At 39.2% G+C, this 26,126-nt stretch overlaps 1 protein-coding gene across 3 annotated transcripts; it reads left to right on the forward strand.

Annotated features, from left to right (window-relative positions):
• The first annotated feature begins 383 nt into the window (after window positions 1–383).
• rno (PHD finger protein rhinoceros) lies at window positions 384–24,739 on the forward strand. Of its 3 annotated transcripts, none has more exons than XM_075308502.1 (8): window positions 384–650; window positions 2,249–3,248; window positions 3,319–4,135; window positions 4,223–4,417; window positions 12,309–12,528; window positions 12,604–12,793; window positions 12,857–13,422; window positions 13,506–24,739. In XM_075308502.1, exons 3-8 carry the CDS (start codon window positions 3,567–3,569, stop codon window positions 24,042–24,044), a joined length of 12,279 nt encoding a protein of 4,092 aa, XP_075164617.1. In that variant the 5' UTR covers window positions 384–650; window positions 2,249–3,248; window positions 3,319–3,566; the 3' UTR covers window positions 24,045–24,739. The 3 variants fall into 3 exon arrangements, with proteins under 3 accessions (XP_075164617.1, XP_075164619.1, XP_075164618.1); XM_075308504.1 differs by having other exon boundaries at window positions 384–598; XM_075308503.1 differs by having other exon boundaries at window positions 384–576.
• The last annotated feature ends 1,387 nt before the right edge of the window (window positions 24,740–26,126 follow it).

Consider the following 26,126-nt stretch of genomic DNA (forward strand, 5'->3'; position numbering starts at 1 on the left):
AGCAATATTTCGATGTGTTACAAATGGATTGACAAAGTTAATATACCCCCATCCTATGGTGGAGGGTATAAAAAGTTGGTGTACATTCCAGCACAGAAATATTCTTAGAAACAATAAGCATTTTGTCTATTTAAAGTGAGTCGTTGTTTTCAGTTTTACTTTCAGGTCAATGTAGTTTTTGAAATAGATTCCTTGCGTTGTTGCGACATTAATTAATGAAATATTTTTTGGTAAATCCTATCATGTATAGGTACCATCAATTCACAATAACATTTCATATACCACATGCAACACTGTCACAATTGTGATTTGAATATAATTTTAAAGCGAATTGCTTTTGCGGCGAAATCAAAATGGAGTCAAAAATTAATAATGGCGACGACTGCAAAGACGTCTTGTAAATATTAAACAAGAAAAGTGTTTTAAAAGTGAAAATTAATAAATTTTTCATGAAAAAAACGAAAGAACAACAAAATTCTGAATGCCCTAGTGATAAAATATATTAAATTTACGGTTTATTAACAGCAAAACCTTAAGAATTACGGCGGCAAAGTTTTCCCTGTGTGTCTTTCAGTGGTAATGGCTAGAAAGAAAAAATGTAAAGAAACCTCGATGATAAAAAGAATAATGCATAAAAGATCAAACCTAAAGTAATTACACAAAAATTCAAATGCATTTGTGAAAAACCACACAATGGAAATTTTATATTCCACATGGAAAAAAGAATACTACATTAATATTACTGTGAAGAAAATAAGCTGTGCGGTATAATAATAAAAGAAAAAAAAAAACGAAGAAAAAACACAAATTGAACGATTTTGAAGTGGTCAATAGCAAGAGGGGGATACCAATGATATGTGTGTTCCGTGGACTATCGTCTCTTCGTTGTTCTTCTCCCTCATAAGTTTGTCTGGTAGAATCACTCTGTAGTTTTGGTCGTATGTGTGTTTGTAAGACAGAATCGGAAGAGAGGTGGTGGCGCACTTGCGAGAAGACGTGAGTGAGTGAGTGATTGAATTGAGTTTGGCTAACAAGAAGCCAGTACTAGTAGTAGCAGTAACAACAAAATGTATATAATCTTTTTAATTTATCATCAGCATCGCGATGCCTTCGTAATTCTCGGTGCCCCAACCAAACCATCCAGTGACCAATAGTCATAATGTATGTGTTTTTGTGCATTATTCTTGTTTTCCCGCTGCACAATAAAACCTCACCATACAAAGTGAAAACAACAAAATAAAGAGAGCGATAGTTTAAAAAGCAAAAAAAAAAAAGTAAAAGAACAAAATTTTACATTTGTATTTGTTGTTAAAAAATCATATGGCGGGAATTTCTAAGACGACATCTCCAATAAAAACAGAATTTCTACCTTTCCCTCTCCTTACCACAAATACAAACGATGGATTCTATATGGCCCAACAGTATATTTTCATTAATCATCAACAGATCTTCTACACAAATTGCCGTATGAGGAAGTAATTTACATTGACTTGTTTACTTGTTTTGTGCACTACCCAAAAACACATTATGATTTTTGCATTGATTTTTCCCCGAATGTTGTGAATTCACTTCGCGGCGAAAAAACCAAAAAAAGATGAGAAAAAATTTTGTTTTCATCTGAATGCATGGGATATATGTGGGGTTGTTTCTTTTTAGTGTTGTGTTGTAGTTGTTACTGCTGTTAAGTTATTTATTTGTAATTTGACTTAAGGATCCATGTGTGGGGATCATGTATGGACCTTACATAGTAGTTCATGTTAATGGGCAGTGTTTGTTCTGTTGTTGTCGTTGCTTTGTATGCAAAAAGGGGGAAAGAGAATGAGAGTTGGTGGTTCATAGGTTTGCTTATTATTAACTACAGGCTTTAGATGGAAAGATACAAAGCCAAATAGGTTTATTTTTAGAGTTCTTTATATAATAGAAATTATATTGGAAATAAAAATATCATGATGAAATTCCATTTGGAGATACTATAAAATATAATTTTCCCCAAATTCCTCTCTTTTTTTTTGTATTTAATCATGGGGCTGCGCTACTTGAACTCGTTGGTAAAGTGAGTGAATCTTGAGGCGAATAAATACAAATGACGGCGAATACAAAAAAACAAGAAGAAGTGAACAAAAGAAACGTCAAAATACTTGGACTTTTGATACTTCTTCTTCATACGAGTTGATCGTTGTTTTCCCAATAATATTAACATGTACAATTATTGCGTACTAATTTCTTTTAAATGTTTTCTAATAATTAGGTCCAATATATTACAATATTACAATAAAAACAACAACAAAGAAGAAAAACTAAAGAAAATTCCATATCTATAAACAAAACGAAAGAAGCAAATGCGAAAATTACACTACGACAACAACTACGGTCAGTCAAAGGGCTATTGTGAATGAACGATAATAAAAGTGTGTGTGTGTGCGCGAAGTGAGTTTGATAGTGAATGACAGTAACATTCATGGTGTGTGCTAGCGCCGCGTACAAATTAAAAGTACAACACGAAATATACACACAAAAATCATTTGTGGGAATGGACAACGATGAATATTAGTGCACAGAAGAAGGAAGGCGGAAATTGCAAAGCAAAAAGAGCAAGAAAAGAAACGACACATACAAGAAACAATAGAAAAGAAAGTGCTGTTTAAAAATACAACAATTAAGAAACGTTGAAATAAAAAAAAAACGACGACGGCAAAGTCGCCTTTAACAAACTATCACCTTCTCGCCCTCACCCCACACAATATTAACAAATAATTTAGGAAAAACATTAATCCCATTGCTATAATCCAAAAGGAATTGCTCTTTCTTGTTTTTTTTTTGTTTGGTGGTGTCACAGAAGAAGCAATACTACATACCTTCGTTAAACGATTAACCAACCACATAAATATTTTTAGAATCTAAAGCACACCCTTTGCGCACAATTGCAAATTGCAGCCGCCGTTTAGGAAACAACCACCTAAGTGGGAGCTGATCGCTTTAATACTCATCAATTCCTGCATCATCAATGAACAACAGTTAGCCCCATCTATGTTATCAATTGTTTAGAGCGTAAGGAAAACTTAGTGGAAAATTACGGGCCAAAGGCCTCTACAACCTGCTTACTTAGATTCCATTACAAACCATTCGATTGTTTGCAAATGTTCCACGGAAGTTTCTGGCTGGCTTTGAGTTGCGATAGATCCATTTGTCTTTATCGCCAACAGCCTTAAAAGATGAGAACTTACGAGCAATCCTTTAGCAAACATGTAGTAAGTACTTCTTCACTTTGCATTTCCAATAAATCACATTTTATTCATGTCCCCTATTTTCTCATTTCAGAAATTTATTGATAAATAAATAATCACAGCATTAGCGATTTTTGCAATATCGCTGCAAACTGAAGAGAAGGAGAAAATTGCAAAAACAAAAACGACCACAAATTGGTTAACCCAAATTAGACAACTAATTGGTCGGTATTTTTGCTAACTCCAAAGCAAAAATATACTGTATAGCATCTAACGTGAAAACTACGACTAAAATCTAAAATACATGTGTTTGCCGTTGCTTCTAAAACCCAAGGAAATACTATGTCACAAAGAGGTAAGCGCGGCAATCACTTGCATCATCCAAGGCTCGACGTTGAGCCGCAGCCTCCACCCACCAAGAGGCGTAAAGGTAGGCCACCCAATGGTAGTGGGGGTGGTGGAGGAGGAGGAGGAGGAGGAGGATGTGGTGGGAGTGGAAGTGGTCTTGGACTGGCTGGTACAAATAGTAGCAATGCCAGCGTTAGCGTTGTTGGACCCGGTCCCGGTCTTAATCCTCCCTATAATCCTGCCTATGGCGTTAGTGGTACTGGCGGCACTAGTTGCACAAGTTCATTAATCTCAAGCAATACAACTACAACTAACAATATAACACCGCAACATCAAGATACCGATAATAATCCCCAACCACATGGTTCATTATCGTTAACTGCTGGTAATGCAAATGAAGAAACCGCTATGTGTTCCACTAGTTCCAAAGCAGGTGGCGGTGGCATGCAAGTTGGGTGTTCCTCATCATCGGCAGCAGCTTGGCAAGCAAGATCCGTTTCGGATATTAAAATGTCAAGTATATATAATCGTAGTTCAACAGAAGCGCCTGCAGAACTTTATCGGTAAGAAACATACATTACAAAAAGTTTTACACTGGTCGATATTAAACCAAAATTTGTGTCCGGGTGTATGCCATTTCATATTTACAGCAAGGATCTCATAAGCGCAATGAAACTACCCGACTCTGAACAATTGGCCAACTATGAATATTTAGTTGTGAACGATCAATGGAAACAAGAATGGGAACGTGGCGTACAAGTGCCGGTTAATCCAGATTCTCTGCCTGAACCATATGTTGAAGTGCTGACTGAACCTATAGTGCCACCCGCCCATGATTTTAAACTGTAAGTATACAAAAAAAAATCGTGAAGGCATTGTAGGAGGAAATACATCCTCGAGTTGAAATATGGTATTGGTTAATTTCAACAGTTACTTAAGAATTATTCATAACTCGAACCATAAATTCTGAATTTCCTTCCTTACAATTTTCTCTGAGAAATTGTGTAAAAGTTCAAATGTTCGCTTTTTACTGTGGACAAAGTGACTTGTCGCTCCTACATATCCGGGCACTACATGCCACTGCTTCAAAGAACCCTTCATGATTTTAGTTTCTACCATTATGGTTGTGGTTTGTGTCCCTTTGAAGAACACAGTTTCTTGTTAAATATATCGTAACAGTACAATTTTCTATAATTTTGTAGAAAACAATTCCATAAATCCATAATTCTTCTGAAACGGAAAAAATTGAGGAATGTTGCTGACCTTTTAAAAATTGTACACAACTGGTGCACGACATTGCAAGAGAAATATCGAAGTCGTCGTTGAAAAACTGGGGGTACTTTTGTTTATGTTCGTGTGTCCCAGGGAGTGTTTTAGGGTCTCCGTTAAACGGGCTATAGGCTTATGAATATGTAGGATATATGGTTTCAGCTAACTCTGACTGTTGCAACAATGTTTCGAACTTCTTCGAATGCACCTGTAGTTTGTGGATTGCCACAAATGCTGGGTAACAAAAAATGTGTTTTATCTTCAATCACGAAATTAATTGATCCAATAAATTTTTAATTGAAATGGCTTCAATCACAGAAATGATAGTATCAATTAATAAATTATTTGAAAGTCAATAAAAAAATTATTTTATACTATTAATTTTTTGATTGATTTTTGTTTCAATTAAAAAATCTGTTGAATCAAATTTTAATCGATTTTTTTTCAATTAAGAGTTTAATTGTAAAATTTTTTTTTGTGATTTTTTTTTTATATTTTGATAGTCATTTTTCGTATGTATACGCTATCCGGAAGAGTTTACCTTTGTGTATGAGATGTATACTGGAACATAACAGGTTGGCTGATAAGTCCCCGGTCTAACAAAGAAAAACACATTTTTTTGTCAAAATTCGTTTTTATTATTCAACATAGTTCCATTCAAGAGCGATACAACGATTATAACGACCTTCCAATTTTTTGATACCATTTTGGTAGTACTCCTTCGGTTTTGCCTCATAATAGGCCTCAGTTTCGGCAATCACCTCTTCATTGCAGCAACATTTTTTCCCTGCGAGCATCCTTTTGAGGTCTGAGAACAAGAAAAAGTTGCGTTGGGGCTAGATCTGGAGAATACGGTGGGTGGGGAAGCAATTCGAAGCCCAATTCATGAATTTTTGCCATCGTTCTCAATGACTTGTGGCACGGTGCGTTGTCTTGGTGGAACAACACTTTTTTCTGCTTCATATGGGGCCGTTTTGCAGCGATTTCGACCTTCAAACGCTCCAATAACGCCATATAATAGTCACTGTTGATGGTTTTTCCCTTCTGAAGATAATCGATAAAAATTATTCCATGCGCATCCCAAAAATAAGAGGCCATTACTTTGCCAGCGGACTTTTGAGTCTTTCCACGCTTCGGAGACGGTTCACCGGTCGCTGTCCACTCAGCCGACTGTCGATTGGACTCAGGAGTGTAGTGATGGAGCCATGTTTCATCCATTGTCACATATCGACGGAAAAACTCGAGTGTATTACGAGTTAACAGCTGCAAACACCGCTCAGAATCATCAACACGTTGTTGTTTTTGGTCAAATGTGGGCTCGCGCGGCACCCATTTTGCGCAGAGCTTCCGCATATCCAAATATTGATGAATGATATGACCAATACGTTCCTTTGATATCTTTAAGGCCTCTGCTATATCGATCAACTTCATTTTACGGTCATTCAAAATCATTTTGTGGATTTTTTTTATGTTTTCGTCGGTAACCATCTCTTTCGGGCGTCCACTGCGTTCACCGTCCTCTGTGCTCATTTCACCACGCTTGAATTTTGCATACCAATCAATTATTGTTGAATTCCCTGGGGCAGAGTCCAGAAACTCGTTATCAAGCCAAGTTTTTGCTTCCACCGTATTTTTTCCCTTCAGAAAACAGTATTTTATGAAAACAGAAATTCCTTTTTTCCATTTTGTTTTTCACAATAACAAAAGTTGCTTCACAAAAGACGCTCTATCTCACAAACTAATTGACTTACAGACGTTAAATTTTGACACGAATCATTTGAAGGTTGGTACTATATAAAAATAATATGCATTTAATACTAGCTAGCGACACTATCTATGCGTCAGACCGGGGACTTATCAGCCAACCTGTTACTCTTCTAGTTTCCCAAATTGTGTTTTTGGTTTTGAAATTTATTTCCGAAACGCCAATGCAAAATCTTAATAGAGAGAAGCTCATCGTTATCATGATGATTACAATTATTATGGGTCTTAGTGTTAGATTAACTTAGTAGGACTAGTATTGAATTGATGTTACAGAATTCTTTATATTTGGATACCATACCAAATCGAATATAAGTAATGATGAAAACTCCGCAAATAGGCGTTTTCGACAAAACAGATACATACATTACAGATTGTTCCAAATCAAGAAATCAATATCTTGGTCAAAGCTAGGACTAATACGACAAATTGTACTAAAGTAGATATATAAGCTAGAGCTCTTCTCGCATACGGATATTAAATTTCATTTATAACAATGGACTGAAACTAAATCGGGCTGTCACTTTAACCTAAATTTTATTTACAGTCGAACACAACATTGTTTTAGCGCGGTACTTTTTCTGTCTCCAATACACTTACGCCTAATGTAAATTGCATTGAATGTGGTATTGATAAATTTTAATTTCCCTGATTAAAAAGAGTCCTCTCTGTTGTATTGATTTCCAAATAGTGTGGACCGGAATGTCTTTTCTCTAATCAAAATATTAAAATTATGTCAATGAGGTTCCCATAAAATAAATCATAGAATGAAATATTACCAATATATTTTTTTTTTTTAATTAAATTCAAAATCTATTCAATTAAAAAATTATAAAGGGTGATTTGTTAAGAGCTTGATAACTTTTTTTTAAAAAAAAACGCATAAAATTTGCAAAATCTCATCGGTTCTTTATTTAAAACGTTAGATTGGTCCATGACATTTACTTTTTGAAGATAATTTCATTTAAATGTTGACCGCGGCTGCGTCTTAGGTGGTCCATTCGGAAAGTCCAATTTTGGGCAACTTTTTCGAGCATTTCGGCCGGAATAGCCCGAATTTCTTCGGAAATGTTGTCTTCCAAAGCTGGAATAGTTGCTGGCTTATTTCTGTAGACTTTAGACTTGACGTAGCCCCACAAAAAATAGTCTAAAGGCGTCAAATCGCATGATCTTGGTGGCCAACTTACCGGTCCATTTCTTGAGATGAATTGTTCTCCGAAGTTTTCCCTCAAAATGGCCATAGAATCGCGAGCTGTGTGGCATGTAGCGCCATCTTGTTGAAACCACATGTCAACCAAGTTCAGTTCTTCCATTTTTGGCAACAAAAAGTTTGTTAGCATCGAACGATAGCGATCGCCATTCACCGTAACGTTGCGTCCAACAGCATCTTTGAAAAAATACGGTCCAATGATTCCACCAGCGTACAAACCACACCAAACAGTGCATTTTTCGGGATGCATGGGCAGTTCTTGAACGGCTTCTGGTTGCTCTTCACTCCAAATGCGGCAATTTTGCTTATTTACGTAGCCATTCAACCAGAAATGAGCCTCATCGCTGAACAAAATTTGTCGATAAAAAAGCGGATTTTCTGCCAACTTTTCTAGGGCCCATTCACTGAAAATTCGACGTTGTGGCTCGTTAGTAAGTCTATTCATGATGAAATGTCAAAGCATACTGAGCATCTTTCTCTTTGACACCATGTCTGAAATCCCACGTGATCTGTCAAATACTAATGCATGAAAATCCTAACCTCAAAAGAATCACCCTTTAATTTATATCTTATATTTGGCCAGAAATCCAGTGATATTCAGTTCAGTTTTTAAGCTAATTGGACCAATGTAGTTTTGTAAATAAAAACAAGTTTTATTACATTCTGCCCAACGTTTCGACAATTTCTTGTTGTCTTCTTCAGGGGCTTCGTCTATTTGAATAAAATACATTATAATTTTTATTGGAAACAAAAAACACGACAAGATACTGTTATAAGTTATGAAAAAATTATAATATTTAAAATTTTAAATGAAACAATTAATTTTTGAATTTTTGTTCTTATTTTGTCTTCTTTTAATTATATTGGGAAACTAAAATGTTTTGTCATTTTCATATTATTAATTAATTTATTTTTATACTATCTTATTATCATTAGCGTAGCTAGACAATTTTTCTAGGGGGGGCTATAGCCCCCCTAGCTAAAAATGTATAGACTGAACTTAAAGGTTCAATTATTTTTTTATTTCATAAAAAAGAATAAAAAAATAGACATCAAAATAATATATAATAAAGCAACTAAAAGTAGTTCCACACTTTTCCCAGCAAAAAAATTGGGATTTGTTTTAAAGGCACACCTTTAAAAGCACTTCCAAAAATGTCCTCACAAAGAAGTTAATTATATTAACTACACAGGACGTTTTTTACTTCCGTTTTTTCATATTTTAATACGTAATTTTTGTTTTCTGTTTTCAAATAGTTTAAAAAAAGAGTAAGAATAAATAAAAAATTATTCAAAAATCGATAATTTTTGAAAATATTCAAACAAGCGTTAGAATGCATTAAAAATCATAAAAAATATAAAAATTATTATAAATTATTGTTTCTTCAAGCTCGAGGTCTTTATAAATATAGGACCCAAAGAACCCAAAGAACATTTTCCGGACCCAAAAGAACATGTTCACTTCTTTTTTGGCGACGCTTTTTTGCAGCATTATTAAGATATTAATTTATGAAAGAATAGTTTTAATACCAATTACTATTTTTTAATTAAGATGACTAAACCAGACTAAACAATATAATAAAGGAGCTTTACAGCCTGTTTCTGTAGGTCGAATGAGCTCTGTCGATCGACTAAAATGGAAACAAACAGCTGAATTTATAACCAAAAAACCGCTGTTTCTATGCATTTCAGTCGATCGATTGAACTCGTTCGACATACAGAAACAGGCTGTTAGTTATTCAACTAAACCATAAGTTCAATCACAGCTCTATTTCATAAATATCAGACTTCAAACATTGCCATCGGCAACTGCTACCACAACCCAAGTAATTCGATTGTGCATGAAAGTCTTTAGCGGAACTTTGTGCGGTTGTATATACTTGTTTAATTTTTATAAAAATGTAAAATCGTAAATAGGTTTTCAAATTCTGGGGGGGGCTAAATTTTTTCTGGGGGGGTCTAAGCCCCCTCCCCAGAGGCCTTCCTACGCTTATGCTTATTATACATATTTATATTTATTATATACACGCATATGTTCTCACATTGTCATAACTTGAATTGTACTTTATTCATAGTTAGGTTAGGTTAGGTTAGGTGGCAGCCCGATGTATCAGGCTCACTTAGACTATTCAGCCCATTGTGATACCACATTGGTGAACTTCTCTCTTATCACTGACTGCTGCCCGATTCCATGTTAAGCTCAATGACCTCCTATTTATAGCCGAGTCCGAACGGCGTTCCACATTGCAGTGAAACGACTTAGAGAAGTTTTGAAACCCTCAGAAATGTCACCAGCATTACTGAGGTGGGATAATCCACCGCTGAAAAACTTTTTGGTGTTCGGTCGAAGCAGGAATCGAGCCCACGACCTTGTGTATGCAAGGCGGGCATGCTAACCATTGCACCACGGTGGCTCCCTTATTCATAGTTAGTAGTCCGTTGTAATTTATATAAATTGGCCGCTATGTGGCTTCAAATTACATGATGAAAATAAAAATAAATAAATAAATAAAATGAAGCCGACCCATTTTGTCGTCGGTGGCTGACACTAAATTTTTGCCACCGATGACGTCGGCCTGACGTAAACTGCTTATATTCATTAATTCACTTATTCAACCACTGTGAGATTAATCGTACAACCAAAATGATAAAATCAAATTTATCATTTTGTTCATATTTGTTGTGCATGATTTTTACAAAATTATTATATAATCGTTGCATTAAATTAGTTTGAGTGAAGGATTGCATTTCTCGTCAGGAAATAGGTGACAATTTGAAGCTTTGTTAAGTCGAGAACATTTCAGTCGTGATACGACGACGGCAGCGGCATTGAATAGTCAGAAATAGTTGGCGGAGCGACTCGGCGACTTCATTATCTGTTGTTGTTGTTGTAACAGCTTTTAATGTAGTTTCATCCATTTTGATCTATGCTTGTGTAGGGAGCCACCGTGGTGCAATGGTTAGCATGTCCGCCTTGCATACACAAGGTCGTGGGTACGATTCCTGCTTCACCGAACACCAAAAAGTTTTTCAGCAGTGGATTATCCCACCTCAGTAATGCTGGTGACATTTCTGAGGGTTTCAAAGCTTCTCTAAGTGGTTTCACTGCAATGTGGAACGCCGTTCGGACTCGGCTATAAAAAGGAGGTCCCTTGTCATTGAGCTTAACATGGAATCGGGTAGCACTCAGTGATAAGAGAGAAGTTCACCAATGTGGTATCACAATGGACTGACTGGTCTAAGTGAGCCTGATACATCGGACTGCCACCTAACCTAACCTAACCTAACCTATGCTTGTGTAGTTCAACTAGTAGCCAGATCAAGGAACTCTGCGATAAGGATGGCGTGTGTCCAGAGTGATCTGGTGGTGAGATGGGTAGGCTTAGCTGGGCAAGCGAAAAGGTGACGAGTGGCATGTGGTCCTTGATTACAGATGGGATACACGTCAGCTACGCTGCTATCAATCACTGATAAGTAGGAATTGAGGCGGCTGCACTGGCCTGATCTTAGTTGGGCCAAAATTACCCTGGTCTGCCGCGGGAGGTCTCTCTCCTACGGTGCTATGGGCGGCGGTCGGACTCCGAGAACAGGATTAACCTTGTAGCTTCTCACCGCTTCAGCTACAGTATCCTCATGAATCTTCTTCAGACCTGTCGGGTATGCTGCCTGATCTAGAGGCTCTCTTTTATAACGCTGGATCTCGGGTTCTAGAAAGTGAAGATCAACCCTTACATTCCTGGGTGGAGGTTGTCTATCAACAAGATGGTGATTTGGATGACAACTACGATAGCAACCCAAGAGGTACTGCTTTATTCTCTAATTGGCATTGGTGATTAGTATTGTCATTTCCATGATTGAAGAAATTTCAATTACAACTTTACTGTATTTTATAATTTTGTAGTTACCAAGAAAGTTGGAAATCATAATTACCATAAAGTTGAAATTCAGATATCATACAATGAAATACGGTATTTTTAGGGCATGGTCGCCACGGTCAACTAAATGAAAGTATATTGAGAAACGAATTTTTTTATCAGGGTACCACCCCCTTCTAATGTCTTCGTAAAGTTTTAAAAAATCCAATAAACTATTTCAACAGAATAGCCTACCATAGAATAAACATAAATAACCAGTAAGTCTTTCACTACGGCGTAATAAAAAAGTTGCTTAGGGATGTTGATTTTCCTTTCCAAATACCAAAAAACTGAAGTAGCCAAAATTTGTTTCGATTTCTCTCTTCATTTCAAGAGTATATATATATCTTTCAAATGATGTTTCAAAAATTGAGGCAAGTAACCCTAGTACTAGAGAGGTATCCTAGTTTGACCATATGAAAATTTGAAGTAAATCAATTCAGCCTAGGCTCGATCTTACTCAGAACCTATAAACAAATAAATATTTTATTCTTTTTTAAGAAATTCCCATTTATTTTTTTTATTTATTTATGAAAAAAAAGTCTAATGTCTGTCCCTCCCTTAATTTTTTTTCCATTCTAGTCCAAAAAATCGCTTCCTGCGCATAACCAAAGATGATACATACTCACCGGAGTTACATTGTCTTACAAATGTGGTCGCTTTAGCAGAAAATTCCTGCGCATATGATATTGATCAGGTCGATGAATCATGGCTTAGACTATACAACGCTGATCGTGCACAATATGGTGCTCCCTTTGCCATAAGTGAAACACAATTCGAACGTGTTATCGAAGAGTTAGAGGTAAGATATAAAAAAAAACACACTACGCCCACATTAGAGAACTTGAACCTGACCATTGAATTAAATCTTTTACAGGTACGCTGTTGGGAACAAATTCAGGTTATATTGAAAAATGAAGAGGGTCTAGGCATTGAATATGATGAAAATGTCATATGCGATGTGTGTCGATCTCCTGATTCGGAGGAAGCTAATGAAATGGTTTTCTGTGATAACTGCAATATTTGTGTGCATCAAGCTTGTTATGGTATTACAACCATCCCATCGGGTATGTTATTGGCAATTTCCCTATTGTATGGTGAAAACGATTTATACGATTTTCTCAATTTAGGTCAATGGCTATGTCGAACATGTTCGATGGGAATTAAACCGGACTGTGTATTATGTCCGAACAAGGGTGGTGCAATGAAATCAACGAAGTCGGGAAAACATTGGGCTCATGTTTCCTGTGCCCTATGGATACCAGAAGTCAGTATTGGATGCGTTGACCGTATGGAACCGATTACGAAAATATCCAGCATTCCACAAAGTCGTTGGTCCTTGGTATGTGTATTGTGTCGCGGGAGAGTTGGTGCCTGTATACAATGCTCGGTGAAGACTTGTAAGACAGCATATCATGTGACATGTGCCTTCCAACATGGCCTTGAAATGAGGGCCATTATCGAGGAGGGCAATGCTGAGGATGGTGTCAAATTGCGTTCCTACTGTCAAAAGCATAGTGTAAGCAAGGGCAAAAAAGAAGCCAACAAAAGTTCTAGCAGTGGCAATTGTAAAAATAAATTGGGCAATAGCAATGGTGGTTCCGGTACCGAAGATGATGACTGCCGGCGGCGAAAGAGTCGCAAATCAGATATGACTTCTGAGGAACGGAATCAGGTTCGAGCTCGTCGTTTACAGGTAAATACATTCAAACATTTTCCATCAAATGTCCTAGACGATTCTATTAATTTATTGTTTTTTCTACGTCTTATTTTTTACAGGAGGTCGAATCGGAATTCGACAAACATGTCAATATCAAAGACATTAGTTGTCATCTATTTGATGTGGATGACGATGCCATCGAAGCCATTTACAATTATTGGAAACTGAAAAGGAAATCTCGTAATAATCGTGCTCTTATACCTCCCAAATCCGAAGATGTTGAAATGATAGCGCGAAAACAAGAGCAACAGGATCTCGAGAATCACAAATTGGTTGTCCATCTTAGACAAGACTTGGAGCGTGTTCGAAATCTTTGCTATATGGTCAGTAGGCGAGAGAAATTGTCACGTTCCTTATTTAAACTGCGCGAGCAGGTTTTCTATAAGCAAATCTCTGTGCTTACCGAAGACCACAATCAACGGACTGAAGACCAAAACGATGATGAGCACTTTAAGAATGCCGTCATTTATGCCAATGATGGACCAACACTTTATGATCGCTTTTACTCATCGTGTGACAAGAGCAAACAATCACAGTACCAAAGTCTAGAATTTATATTGGAAAAACTACTAGGCAATGCCAACAATAAAAATGGACCAAAAACTTCAAGCAAGTCGCAAAGTAGTAGGGCTTCCACATCGCCTACAAAACGACTTAGTAAGTCAGGTAGCAATTCTGCATCGCAACAATCGACTTCAGCCTCAGCATCTACGAATAATGCAACGGCGATATCTACAGGTAAGTCTCCGGCAAACAAGCGTGTAAATAATGGTGCAGTTACAATGGCCAAACAAGTAGAGGCGACGTCGGCGAATGCAAATTCTTCTGGTGTTGGCGATAGTTTGACACCACAACAGAATAAAATGAACTCCTCACTTAGTTCAACGAGAAGGCGTAGTTCAATAGGCATTGACAAAGTGACCAAACCAGGATCAACAGCGGCGGGAACGTCGACGGCAACTAGTGCAGCTATATCATCAACAACGACGACGACGGCGACGACAACAACAAGGCCTGCTCGCACTAGCACTACAAAAACTCCACCTAAAACAACAAAACAGTCTTCGAAAAGTTCCGATGACAGTTCGAGTTCTTCCGGGAGTTCTTCATCGGACGATGAAGATTCATCTTCGGACAATGGCTCATCGTCAGGAAGTGGAAGTAGTTCCGAAACAGAAAGTGGCTCAAGCTCCACAGAATCAGCATCGTCGTCTTCTAGTGATGAAAAATTGCCAAAATCAGGTGGAAAAGCTTCACCCAAAAAGGTTGTTCCAACGAAGAGAGAAAGCTATTCCCGAACTCTGGAAATGAGGGCCAAACAGCGTAGGAAAAGCACAGCGACAGAGCCAACGGTAACGGAAACGAATGCCACAGCCACCACCCCCAAATCAGCTAAACTCAATCGCATGAAATCTGATGAAATCACAACAACAGTGCTTTCCAGTTCCAGCGATATCGAGGAAATGGAGGAAAATGAAGCATCGCTAAAGAAAACTAAATCGCAAGTACCTGTCAACAAGCAATCGCAGCAGCAGCAACAACAACAACAACCGCAACCACAACAACATTCAAAGACAAACCAATCATCCACTGGTGGCCAAGCCAACAAGCCTGTATCTCAAATATCAGCTCAACGACATTTGGAGGACGATATATCCTCATCAAGTGATGAGAGTCTTGAACTGATACCCAATAAGAAAAATAGGAAGTTAACAAATAGTTCTTCATTAGATCCAAGCCAGAAGATTGACAGCATAGGAGGTGGCGAAGCAGCAGCAGTAAGGCGTAAAACAGCAATCAATGAAATTTATTCGGATTCCGATGATAGTTCTATAGATTCCGATGCCAAGGACAAGGAGGAAGAACGAACTGCAGAGAGTAATGTTAGTGACTCACAGAATCAACAAACCATACGGACTAAAGCGGCCATGAAGGAATTCACGTTGCAGCAGCAGACATGTAGTAGCAAAGTTCCAAAAGACGTTTCTTCCAAGCAGGGCAAGGCGCCAGCAAACTCATCCATGTCGAAGAATAAAGAGAAGTCTTCCTCGGACTCCTCCAGTAGAAGAAGTGGCGGAGGAGGTGCCAATACCAATTCCGATCTGGAGAAACAGCTGAAATTCCCTGCTGACTTGATGGTGGTGCCACAAAGGCAAGCCGCCAAAAAGGCTTCGGAAAATATGCGTTCCACTGGACTGGCTGCGGCACCATCATTGTCATCCTCCAATACGTCAAGTTCATTGCAAAAGGATAATGGCGAAACCAAAAGCCGCGATGTTAGTGCCAAACAAAGAGACAATTCCTCCAAAAACGATGAGAAGTCGGAGAAACCGCGCAGTGGTGCTAAGAGTTCCGAATCCAATAATGAAAAACCTAGTGCCAATAAGCGAGGACGACCTCCAAAGAGTGTTAAGGAGAATCTGGACGCAGTAAATATCAACACCACCACTAGTCAAACGCCATCAAACCAATCGAGCTCTAATTCAAGTCGAAATAAATCTGACCAAACGGCAGTTGTAGCTGGTGAAGCAGAAACAAAAAAGTCATCAACCTCTTTGTCGTCATCTACATCGTCATCAAGTGATTTGAATAGCAGCTCCAAAGTATCTCCTAATGAGAAGTTAGTAAACCACCCACAATCTTCCTCAACTGTCTCTGCAGAAGTCACAACCCTTCCAAAGTCCAGCTCATCCATAAATGATGCGGCAAAATCTAATATTTTGGTGGCCTATGTACCTCAAAGACAGGCGGCCAAAAAAGCTGCCGAGCAGCTAAAGAATAGCAATAAACCTTTAGTTACACCCTCAGATATGGCGCCCTCAACGGCAGATGAAAAGGATCGATCAAGTAATAATGAGAAGGAGCTCAAAATGAAAACACCTGAAGGTCGTGGTGTTAAGTCATTACCCACAAGACGTATGTCGATGCGTGATACGACACATTCATCATCCAAAGACAGGGACAAACAACAGGAAACAAAAACAGTTCCCATGGTATCGAAGGATGTAGCTACGCCCGGTGCATTGGAAAGTTCCGTTCAATCATCCTCAGATACAGGCAAAACATCGCCATCAAAATCACCTGTATGCATTGAAACAGTTCCTCCTCCTCTTCCTGCTGCTCCACTTTCAGTTTTGACACCAGTTCCTAATAAAGTTGCAGTTCCAGCTTCAGATACTGAGGCAATTCCATTAGCGGATGCGACAACAACGGCAGCTGGAACGAAAACTCCTACAACTAGCAATCGGCGAAGATCAAAAGATGATGTGGCCACGTCGCTGGCCTCTGGTGCTGCAACTACAACTCCCAAACGATCAGGTCCCGTGGATAAGAAGAGAAAAGCTTCAGTCACCTCTAGTTCGGCTAGTGATTCCAGTTCCTCATCCTCATCTTCCGATGGAAGCGAAGACAGTTCAAGCAATAGCGATAGCAGTTATTCCTCTTCATCGTCTGATGACGATGAGGCAAGTGAGCCTGAACCAGAAAAGGAAGAGGAGAGAAAACGACAAATTCCTGCACCAGCCTCTAAACGAAATCAGCGAAAGTCCGAGGATAATCGCCAGTCAATAGCCGTAACACAACCACAACCGGAGGCCCCACCACCACCACCTACCCTATCCAAATCGCCCAAGGTATCACCGCAAAAGCAGCTTAGACGAAATACCAGCAGCACAAGTACTAGTAGCACTGCCACTAGTGATGACATGGCAGACGCAAATAGATCGACAATTCAAACACGAAGGAAATCGGCTCTAATCGAGGAACGAGCACTTAAGCTTTCACAAGAAGCCAAGAAGTTGTCGGTTGATTTGACGGAAACGGAGCAAAGGGAAATGCCGAATATCCACCAGGATCCATCACCAACCAAATCAAATGTATCGCCTAGTCCTATACCTGTCATAGAAAATAAATCGTTGGCTGAAGATGTCGCACAGGATCTTGCTGCAAAATTACCAGAGACTCATGAGGAGCAGTCTGCCACGGCATTGGAGTCCATTGAGCAATCTAAGGAGATATTAGATGAAAAAGAATCCGCAAGCAGTCAAGATCACGATGTGGAAATTATTGGAGAAGAAAAGAAAACGATAGATGACATTGTTCCACACAGAACGGATGAATTGAAACCAGAAGAGCACAAAGCTTCCAAAGCACAAGATGACACTCAGACAAAAGACATATCTGCCTCCGCTGAAAAGTCTAGTACGGTAGTTGAAGAGTGTACTGAAGTACCAATGGATATCGATGAGGAATTGACAACTGCTCCCATAAATACAGCATTACCAGAAACTGAACGTTCTCCGGCTAAAATTGACGAGATTCTAATAGATATTGATGATCGTCCTCCTGCTGCACCAATACCCGCCTCTCCAGTTCCATCAACACCTTCTTCAACGGATGACGAAGACGATGAGGATGATCTCTCCAATGCAAGTGACGAGGAGAAAACCAAAAGGTCACGCAAATCGCGCAACAGACGACGAAGAACTCGACCTGGCAGTCCACCCATTTCGGCCGAGGAAGAACACACCCATCATACACAGCATTTGCTGAATGAAATGGAACTTGTAAAAGCTCTTGAAGAGGAACGTAAACGGGAATTGGCTGCGGCCAATTCGGCATCTTCATCATCACCTGCTGTTGCCGTAATAGCTCCAGAGCCTCCAGAAATAATTGATCTTGATTCCAATTCGAATTCGGAGGGAATGAAGACTCCTCAAGCGCCGGAGACAGCTACTGCGGTAATTGCACCAGCGACGGAAGTAAGTACCGTTCCCTGTTCGGCCGAAGCCTCGCCCATGGAAAGTGCCACAAAGTCCAATCTAATGCCAGATATCAGCAGTGTCGTCGACCCCATCTTAAAGGAATCTCAACCACCCTCTGCTCCTGCTGCGGCCTCATTGGTTCAACAATCATCTCGAGATGGTTTGCATCCAATCAATAATTCGACTACCACCACCTCCCTTAATACTCAAATTTCCTCTGCTCTGGAGAGTGGACATCATCCAATTGTGGATACAATACTCGATCTAGAGGACAATGCCAATAAGAAACATCAGGAGAAGCAGCAACATTTAGATTTTGCCAACGATTTGCTTATGCGAGACTCGCCCTTTAGTAGTCACGATTTGGCTCAACAAGCTGAAAGCTTAAGTAGCCTCTTGCGTAGCGAAAATCAAATGGGCAAGGATCTGGCACAACAAGAGGCTGACATGTATATCATAGGAAGATTGCGTAAGGGCAAACGCAGCCGCGATGAATCCAAGGAACCAGATCTTCTGATGCCGCCGCCAACGCCAGCTATACCCTCAGTGTTTCCTTTCCACAATGCTGCTGATCCTGAGGATATTATCCATGTGCAGAAGGAAAATGCCTTGTCTGCTCTGGAGTCAAATAATAGTGGACATGGTTCCGATACGGCCACAAGCAATAGCATGGTGGTTGGATCATCGCCCCATAATGTAGCCCCTGTTGCGTCTAATGTTTTATCTCCCAACAAGAACTCCTGTGTTTTAACCAGCATCTTTGGAAGGCTTAGCCACACTAATACTACGACCGATGTAGCATCTAATGCTTCCAATCAACTGTCGCAATTACCCACAGAAGCCCTGAATTATCTTGAGGGTAGTGGTGGGGGGCATAGTATGCAAAGAACCCCAACGCAGCAGCACCAGACAGCAGCACAAATGCCAATATCGCCTATGCAACAACACACTCCCACCCATCTTCATCCGCAACCAGGAACAACACCCACCTCAAATTATAGCCAGCAGGCCCATACACCAACACAACAACAACAACAACCTTCGAATGTGGCCGAACTGACATCGCTGATCCAAAAAGAATTGGCCAGCCAGGCATCAGCCACAAGTTCATTAAGCAAGGCCCTGGGCATAGATAGTTTTGGCCAAAAGCAACAGCAACATGGTGGCAGTAAAATGTCTTCCAGTGGTTCACTAACGGCTGGGACAACACCAGATTTTGTCGATTTACATGCAGCTGCATCGGCATCCAAGGAAACTCTGGACTTTACGAGCTCAGCTTCGGTGGGAAGCAACAAATTGGTTGTGGACTGTGACTTTGATGAGAACACACGCATGCAGTCGCCCTACACAATGCAAGGTAATCGCATATGGAACGAAAATGACTTGATTGCAGCGCGAAGATCAACTTCACCAAGTTCCGTGTCCGAGTCAAATGATCAAGCCCCATCACTTGATTTACAAGGACCCACGACGCCAACGCAACAACAAACTGCTGGCCAGCATCAAATGACACATGTGCAACAAAGTCCACATATGCAGCAGCAGCAGCAACAGCATAGTATGGGTCAGAATGTCATGAGCGGCAATAGTGGCATAAATAGTCTACAGAGTGTAACAACATCGCCGAATTGCAAGAATAGCTTCTTCAATTCCATTAACAATTTTGCCATAGCAGCTAATTTCCAGCAACAGCAACAACAACATGCAATGCAAACACAATCGCAGCAGCAGCAGCAGCAGCAACAACAACAGTCGCCTTTGATGAATGGCACCATGATGTATGGTCAACAGGGCTACAATTCAACGCCTACTACACCCACTAGTCAAACGGCTACCCCGCAACATCAACAACAGCCTCCCACCCCTACTCGTTTACAACAACAGCAGGGTACGCCGTCCTCCCAACAATATAATGGCTCGGTGGGATTATTTCATGAGGCAGCTGCAGCAGCAGCTGCAGCCATGGGTAGCATGGATCAAATGCCTTTTGGACCGTCAAGTGCACAAAGTGCCGGTGGTGCTACTGGAGTAATGTATCCCGCTGGAACGGGTATGGGTACTCAAGTAAATGCAGGCTCTAACTCAAGTACCCAGCAGCAACAGTCACGACCAACAGATCCATACAATACCACGAACTCCGGGCCAACCATGGGCGTTGGTGGTACAAACACCTCGGCTGGTCAATATGGCGGAGCAGCATTTACGTCTTCCACACACAATTTAGCTTTAACAGCGGCCATTGTAGGAGTATCCGGTGGACCTGGTAGTCTAATCGTCGATCATAATTCTCCGTGTCAACATCAACCTCCTATGCAAAACCAACAACAAGCACAGCAGCAACAGCAGCCGACACCATCACAGTTCAATTTAACATCGCCGAATAATGCCACCCCTGGAGGAGTACCATTTAACAATTTGCATATGAATAGTTGTTCGGCCGATACGATTATGCCTCCTAACCAACAACAACAGCAACAGGTCACAACAACACCCACCAAGGAATCACCTTCAAAGGGTAGCCGTTCATCGGCCCGCTATAATCAATCGCAAACGCAGCAGTTAAGAAATTCGCACAAATCTCCCCAAATTGTTCAGCACAAATCTCCAGGCAAGTCGCCTCGTCAAATGGAATTGTTGAGTAAACAATTGCATCAGCAACATGCCGCCGCCGCCACCGCCTCACTTAATGAGTATTCTCCAAATATGACATCGACCAAGGCAACCAGCAAATATGATCCTTTAACACATACACTAGCCGGTAAACCAAGACAGAGGGCACCTCGTGGCACTGGAGCTGGTTCTCGCGGTAGAGGTAGAGGCCGAGGTCGTGGAAGAGGCGCCAGTGTAGCCAACTCCATTATAAATCTGCCGCTTCCCATGACCGAGTATGTGAGTGCCGATAATCTTGTGGGCACACCATTTGAGTTTAGTTATGAGGAGGAGATGGCCACGCCAGGCATGGAAAACTTACAGTCGTTACGTAATCGAAGACGGTCCATTGATAGTCGCATTTCCCACAACAGTGACCACCAGAAATATCGTAGTCCCAACTATAGTGCTGCATCTTGCAAGGTTAGAGGTGGTAACAATTCCCTCTCATCGAGTGGAAATACTTCAACATCTGTGCAAGCAAGTGCTGCTTCAGTGGCGGCAGCATCAGCCACCGAGTCTCTGGTGAATTGTAACAATCCCCTAAAGAATACCACTTCCAATTTACACTCAATTGTGCAGCCCATGTTGCCGGGACCTGTGGATATGCGTACATACAATCTTGGATTTGAACCACAACATTCCAGTGCATCTCAGGAAGCCTACAATAATAATTTGCTTGGAGCTTTCGATTCTGGTACGGCTGATCAGACACTGGCCGAATTCGATGAAGATGTGGAGAGGGAATTCCAATCGTCTTTGAGAGCAACGGGATCATCTAGCTCGTTGTCAGCCAGCAAACAAGTATCAACAGTAGCCTCCACCACAACTACATTGACAAATGCGGTGACAACAGCATCCACAACTAGCAGTTCACCAATACCACCAGTCACAAATACCGTCGAGGCAGTGGCACCGTTAGCAACCGCCACAACCTCCAACCCAAGTCTCATAAACAATACCTACAGTGACGTTACCGTACAAGCTAAATCATCTGGCCCTGCAGTAGCTGGTCTAGAATTGAGTAGCAGTAGTACTACGGCGACCTCAACAACAAATCTCACATCGACAACAACAACCACCATCTGTTCGGCTGAACTTGTAACGGATTTGCAAACATCCATGGAAACAACATCCGAAGATGTTTCTATCGATTCCGATACAACCTTGACTACAAAGGCCTCGCTGTCGGATGCTCGTAATCAGCTGAAGCTTAAAATCAAAGGTCCCCTAGCCTATCCAGACATGTATAACAGTTCAAGTACCTTGACTCACTCATCCACAGTGGTGCAATCAAATTTAGGCAACGTCCAATCCATGGTGTCGGCCAGTACTGTCATTAATGCATCGGTAAGTGGTAGTGGCACAAATTCTCGTCGAATGCGCAAAAAGGAACTGCTCAGTCTGTATGTGGTTCAAAAGGACAATTATGGCGATGACTCGTCATGTGGTCTACCACCTACAGATTCAAGCCTTATGTCCAATTCTTTGGAAGTTACACGTAAAACGGATAGTGTATGTAGCGAAGTAGATGAATATGTATCCGAAGTAACTGCGGGAACAAGTTCTTCCAGCAAGAGATTTAAGAAAAATTCTAGTCGTGAGCTACGGTCATTGGATTCGATTGCTGGTGGTGATAGTGAGAGCGGTGCTATGACCTTAAGTGCGGGTACAGATGGTCGTAGGCGCAGTGCTTGTTCATCGGGTAGCACAGAGAATAGTGGTAAAACTGGAGCTGCTGGCAGTGCGGGAAAACGTAGGGGTCGCAGTAAAACTCTTGAGGGGGCTGAGGATGAGCCAGCTCCTAAACTGAAAATCAAAATTCGTGGCTTCACAGATGGCAATGCTAGTGCCACCACTACAGTAGGAAGCTGTGAGACCACATTCAATAGCTATGAAGTATCCCGCAGATCCGTGGCGTGTCCTCCCAAGAAACGTTTGACATCCAATTTTACCCCAACTCTGGAAGACCTAATGCGAGACTCTATGAATTATCGCGATCAAGTAATGCAGGAATTTGGAGGTGATGATGAGGAGAGAACCAGACGCTCGACCACTGTAACAAATGTGGGGCCAAGCAAATCCTTTGTCGATGTAAGTCCTTTGCCACCAACCAAAAAACCTAAATCATCAAAGCCAAAGAAAGACAAGAAGGAAAAGAAACGCCATAAAAATAGGGATGGCGAAGACAATTCAAGTCTAATGTATGGTGGCCTCAACAGTAACAGCATGACAACAACCCTAATTGAACAGCCTATAAGTGCTTCACCTGGTGATCCTCCGAAATTAATTTTGCGCATTAATAAACGTAAGGCCGAATCAACGGCCACGGATACTAGTCTGTCATCGCCCGCTACCGCCGTTACCACAGCAGCATTGGAAGAACCTCCAGCAGCGGCAGCTCCTATACGCTTGAAGTTAGCTCGAGTTTCGGATGGAGGTGGCTATGTCATAGGCGATAAGAAGCGTAAGAAGGGAAAGAAAAATGTATCAATCACTCCTACAGAAGAGCTAAATACCAACACCAATTCGAATGCTAGTTCGGCGGGATTAAGACCAATTTCTGTTGTCGTACCCAATATCAGTAGTACGGACTATGCCAAGTTTGCAGAAGATGCAAATGCCAGTGCCAGTATGAATTCTCCGCATGTGGCAACCTATAGTCACTATAGCAATGAACCACCCGCCTCGCTAATGGTCAGAACCGAATCGGATACACCCAAAGACTCAAGTACACCCTCACCATGTCTGGTTATAGACTCTTCGAATACGGCAAGTTCTTTGCATGAGCCTGCCGTGCCCTGCAATGTAGACATAATAAGATCCCCTATGGTCACGCCCACACCAATGTTGCATCATCATCATCATCATCAGCAGCAACAGCATGGCGGTATGATGATGACAGGAGGAGTTAATACACATTGTAATGATAACAGCAATAGCCAATCATCGGCCCTCAGTAGTCATACACATCTCAGCAATTCCAATTCCAATTCAATGATGAGTGCAACAGCCGCCAATCAAAATGCCAATAGCAATAGTAATAATCACCACAATACAAATAGCAACAATAGCAGTAATACAAATAGCAGCAGTGGTGGTGGCAGCAGTAGTAACAATAACAACAGTGGCAGTGGTGGTGGCAGTGGTCTCTTATCATTGCCCAAGGATTGTGAAGTTAGATGATGATGATGACGATGATGATTACGTTAATGATTTAGGTTATGTTTACAACATCTAAAGACGGGAATATCCCGTTTTCATAATCATCATCATCATCACCATTAATCATCTCTGGCTAAATGGCAAAGCTTGGGGTGGAGAAGAGACTCCCCCTGCGCCGCTTACAAAACAACAACAACTATGCATCTCTATTTCATCATTTGTTGATATTTTAAGTCATAGGTTAAATTCAAAATGTCTAAAGCAAACAACTAAAAAAACAAAAAAATTGTACATACACCCGTTTCCCAACCCCAACACACCCAAACACATGCATATAAATATATGTATAAAAATAATCTTCCTCGCCCCCTCCTCCGCCCTTACCTATAGGTATGAGTGTGATCTTGTTTATTATTATTATTATTTTTTACATATATATATAAATTATTTGTTTCCTTTTTTTTAATATAAATAAATCGTTACATTTGTTGTGTACTGTGTATATATACAAGATTAGTAGTTAATATTTCACAATGAAGCCAAATTATTTAAGCAAAAAAACAAAAAAAAAAGGAAAGCAGCCTAAAAAAGAAGAAATTGAAAATCTTTATATCGAAACAATGTAATAGACATAAAACTATTCTAAACTTTATGCAAAAACACAATTATAATTAAGAAGAAAAAAAAGTTGGCAATATTTTTATTAAATACTCATACATTAGATTTTTTAATTATTACACACACACACACACAAAGAAAAAAATATATTTTGATTTGAAACACGAAATTAATTGAAGAAATTACTTTACACACAAAAAAGTTTTTTTTTTCTGATTCAACCACGAAATTAATTGATCCAATTAATTTTTTTAATTGAAATGTCTTCAATCACAGAAATGATAGTGTTACTTAAAAAATTAACTGGTCCAATTAAAAAATTAATTGATACTATTAGTTTTTGTGATTGATTTTTGTTACAATTAAAAAATTTGTTGAGGCAAAAATTTATAATTGAATATTTTTTAAAACTCAATTAAGACTTTAATTGGAAAACTTTTCGTGAATTTTTTTCTGTGTAATCACAGACTCAATCACGGGCATTAATTAAATAAAAAAAAAAATTGTTCCAATTGAAAATTTATTTGATTCCAGCAGTTATTGCAATTGAATTTTGTTTCGACCAAAAAAAAATAATTGAATAAATCTTTTGATATTTTTCTGGATAGAAACAAATTTAATTGAATTGAAAAAAAAAATGTTCAAAAATCGATTTTCATTAATTGTTTAATCACACAGAAAAAAATCATGAAAATTTTTCCAATTAAATTCTTAATTGAATTTTAAAAATTTTTCAATTAAAAATTGATTCAACAAATTTTTTAATTGAAACAAAACTCAATCACAAAAATTAATAGTATCAATTAATTTTTTATTTTGATACTATCATTTCTGTGATTGAAGATATTTCAATTAAAAATTAATTGGATCAATTAATTTTTTTATTTTGATACTATCAATTCTGAGATTGAAGATATTTCAATTAAAAATTAATTGGATCAATTAATTTCGTGGTTGAAGACAAAAATATTTTTTTTGTGCATAGCAAAATTCAATTGCAATTGAAACAATTAAAATTTGTAATTGGATCAATTATTTTTTTACCTTAAGGGCTGGTGACTATTATTATTATTATTACTCCTAGCATTATCAATTAAGAATTAATTGAATCAATTAATTTTTTAATTAAACATTTTTTTTTTCAAATTCAATTAAATTTGTTTATTCTTTATCTGAAAAACAAAATATAGTTGATATTTTTGTTTTCTTTGTAGAAAAAAGTATCACCTCTATTTATTTGAATTTGAAAAAAATGTTTAATTACAAAATTATTGATTCAATTACCAGTTTAATCAAAGCAAAATTCCTGTAATTGAATTGAAAGTAAACAAATTTTGAATTGTATTAATTACTTTTTTAATTTAAGGGCAGTTGATTGATATTATCATTCCTGTTATTGAAGCTTTTTAATTAAGAATTACTTGTATCAATTAATTTCGTGATTGAATCCAAAAAAATATTTGTTTCTATGTAGATTGCATATGC

This window comes from Haematobia irritans, chromosome 4 (assembly GCF_050003625.1).
Source record: "Haematobia irritans isolate KBUSLIRL chromosome 4, ASM5000362v1, whole genome shotgun sequence".
NCBI lineage: Eukaryota > Metazoa > Arthropoda > Insecta > Diptera > Muscidae > Haematobia > Haematobia irritans.

Excerpts from the sequence above, each read along its gene's own strand:
- rno (XM_075308502.1), top strand. The coding sequence starts at position 3,567 with ATGTCACAAAGAGGTAAGCGCGGCAATCACTTGCATCATCCAAGGCTC. Across the intron at positions 4,136-4,222 it reads GCGCCTGCAGAACTTTATCG|CAAGGATCTCATAAGCGCAA; the intron begins GTAAGAAACATA and ends TCATATTTACAG. Across the intron at positions 4,418-12,308 it reads CCCGCCCATGATTTTAAACT|TCCAAAAAATCGCTTCCTGC; the intron begins GTAAGTATACAA and ends TTTCCATTCTAG.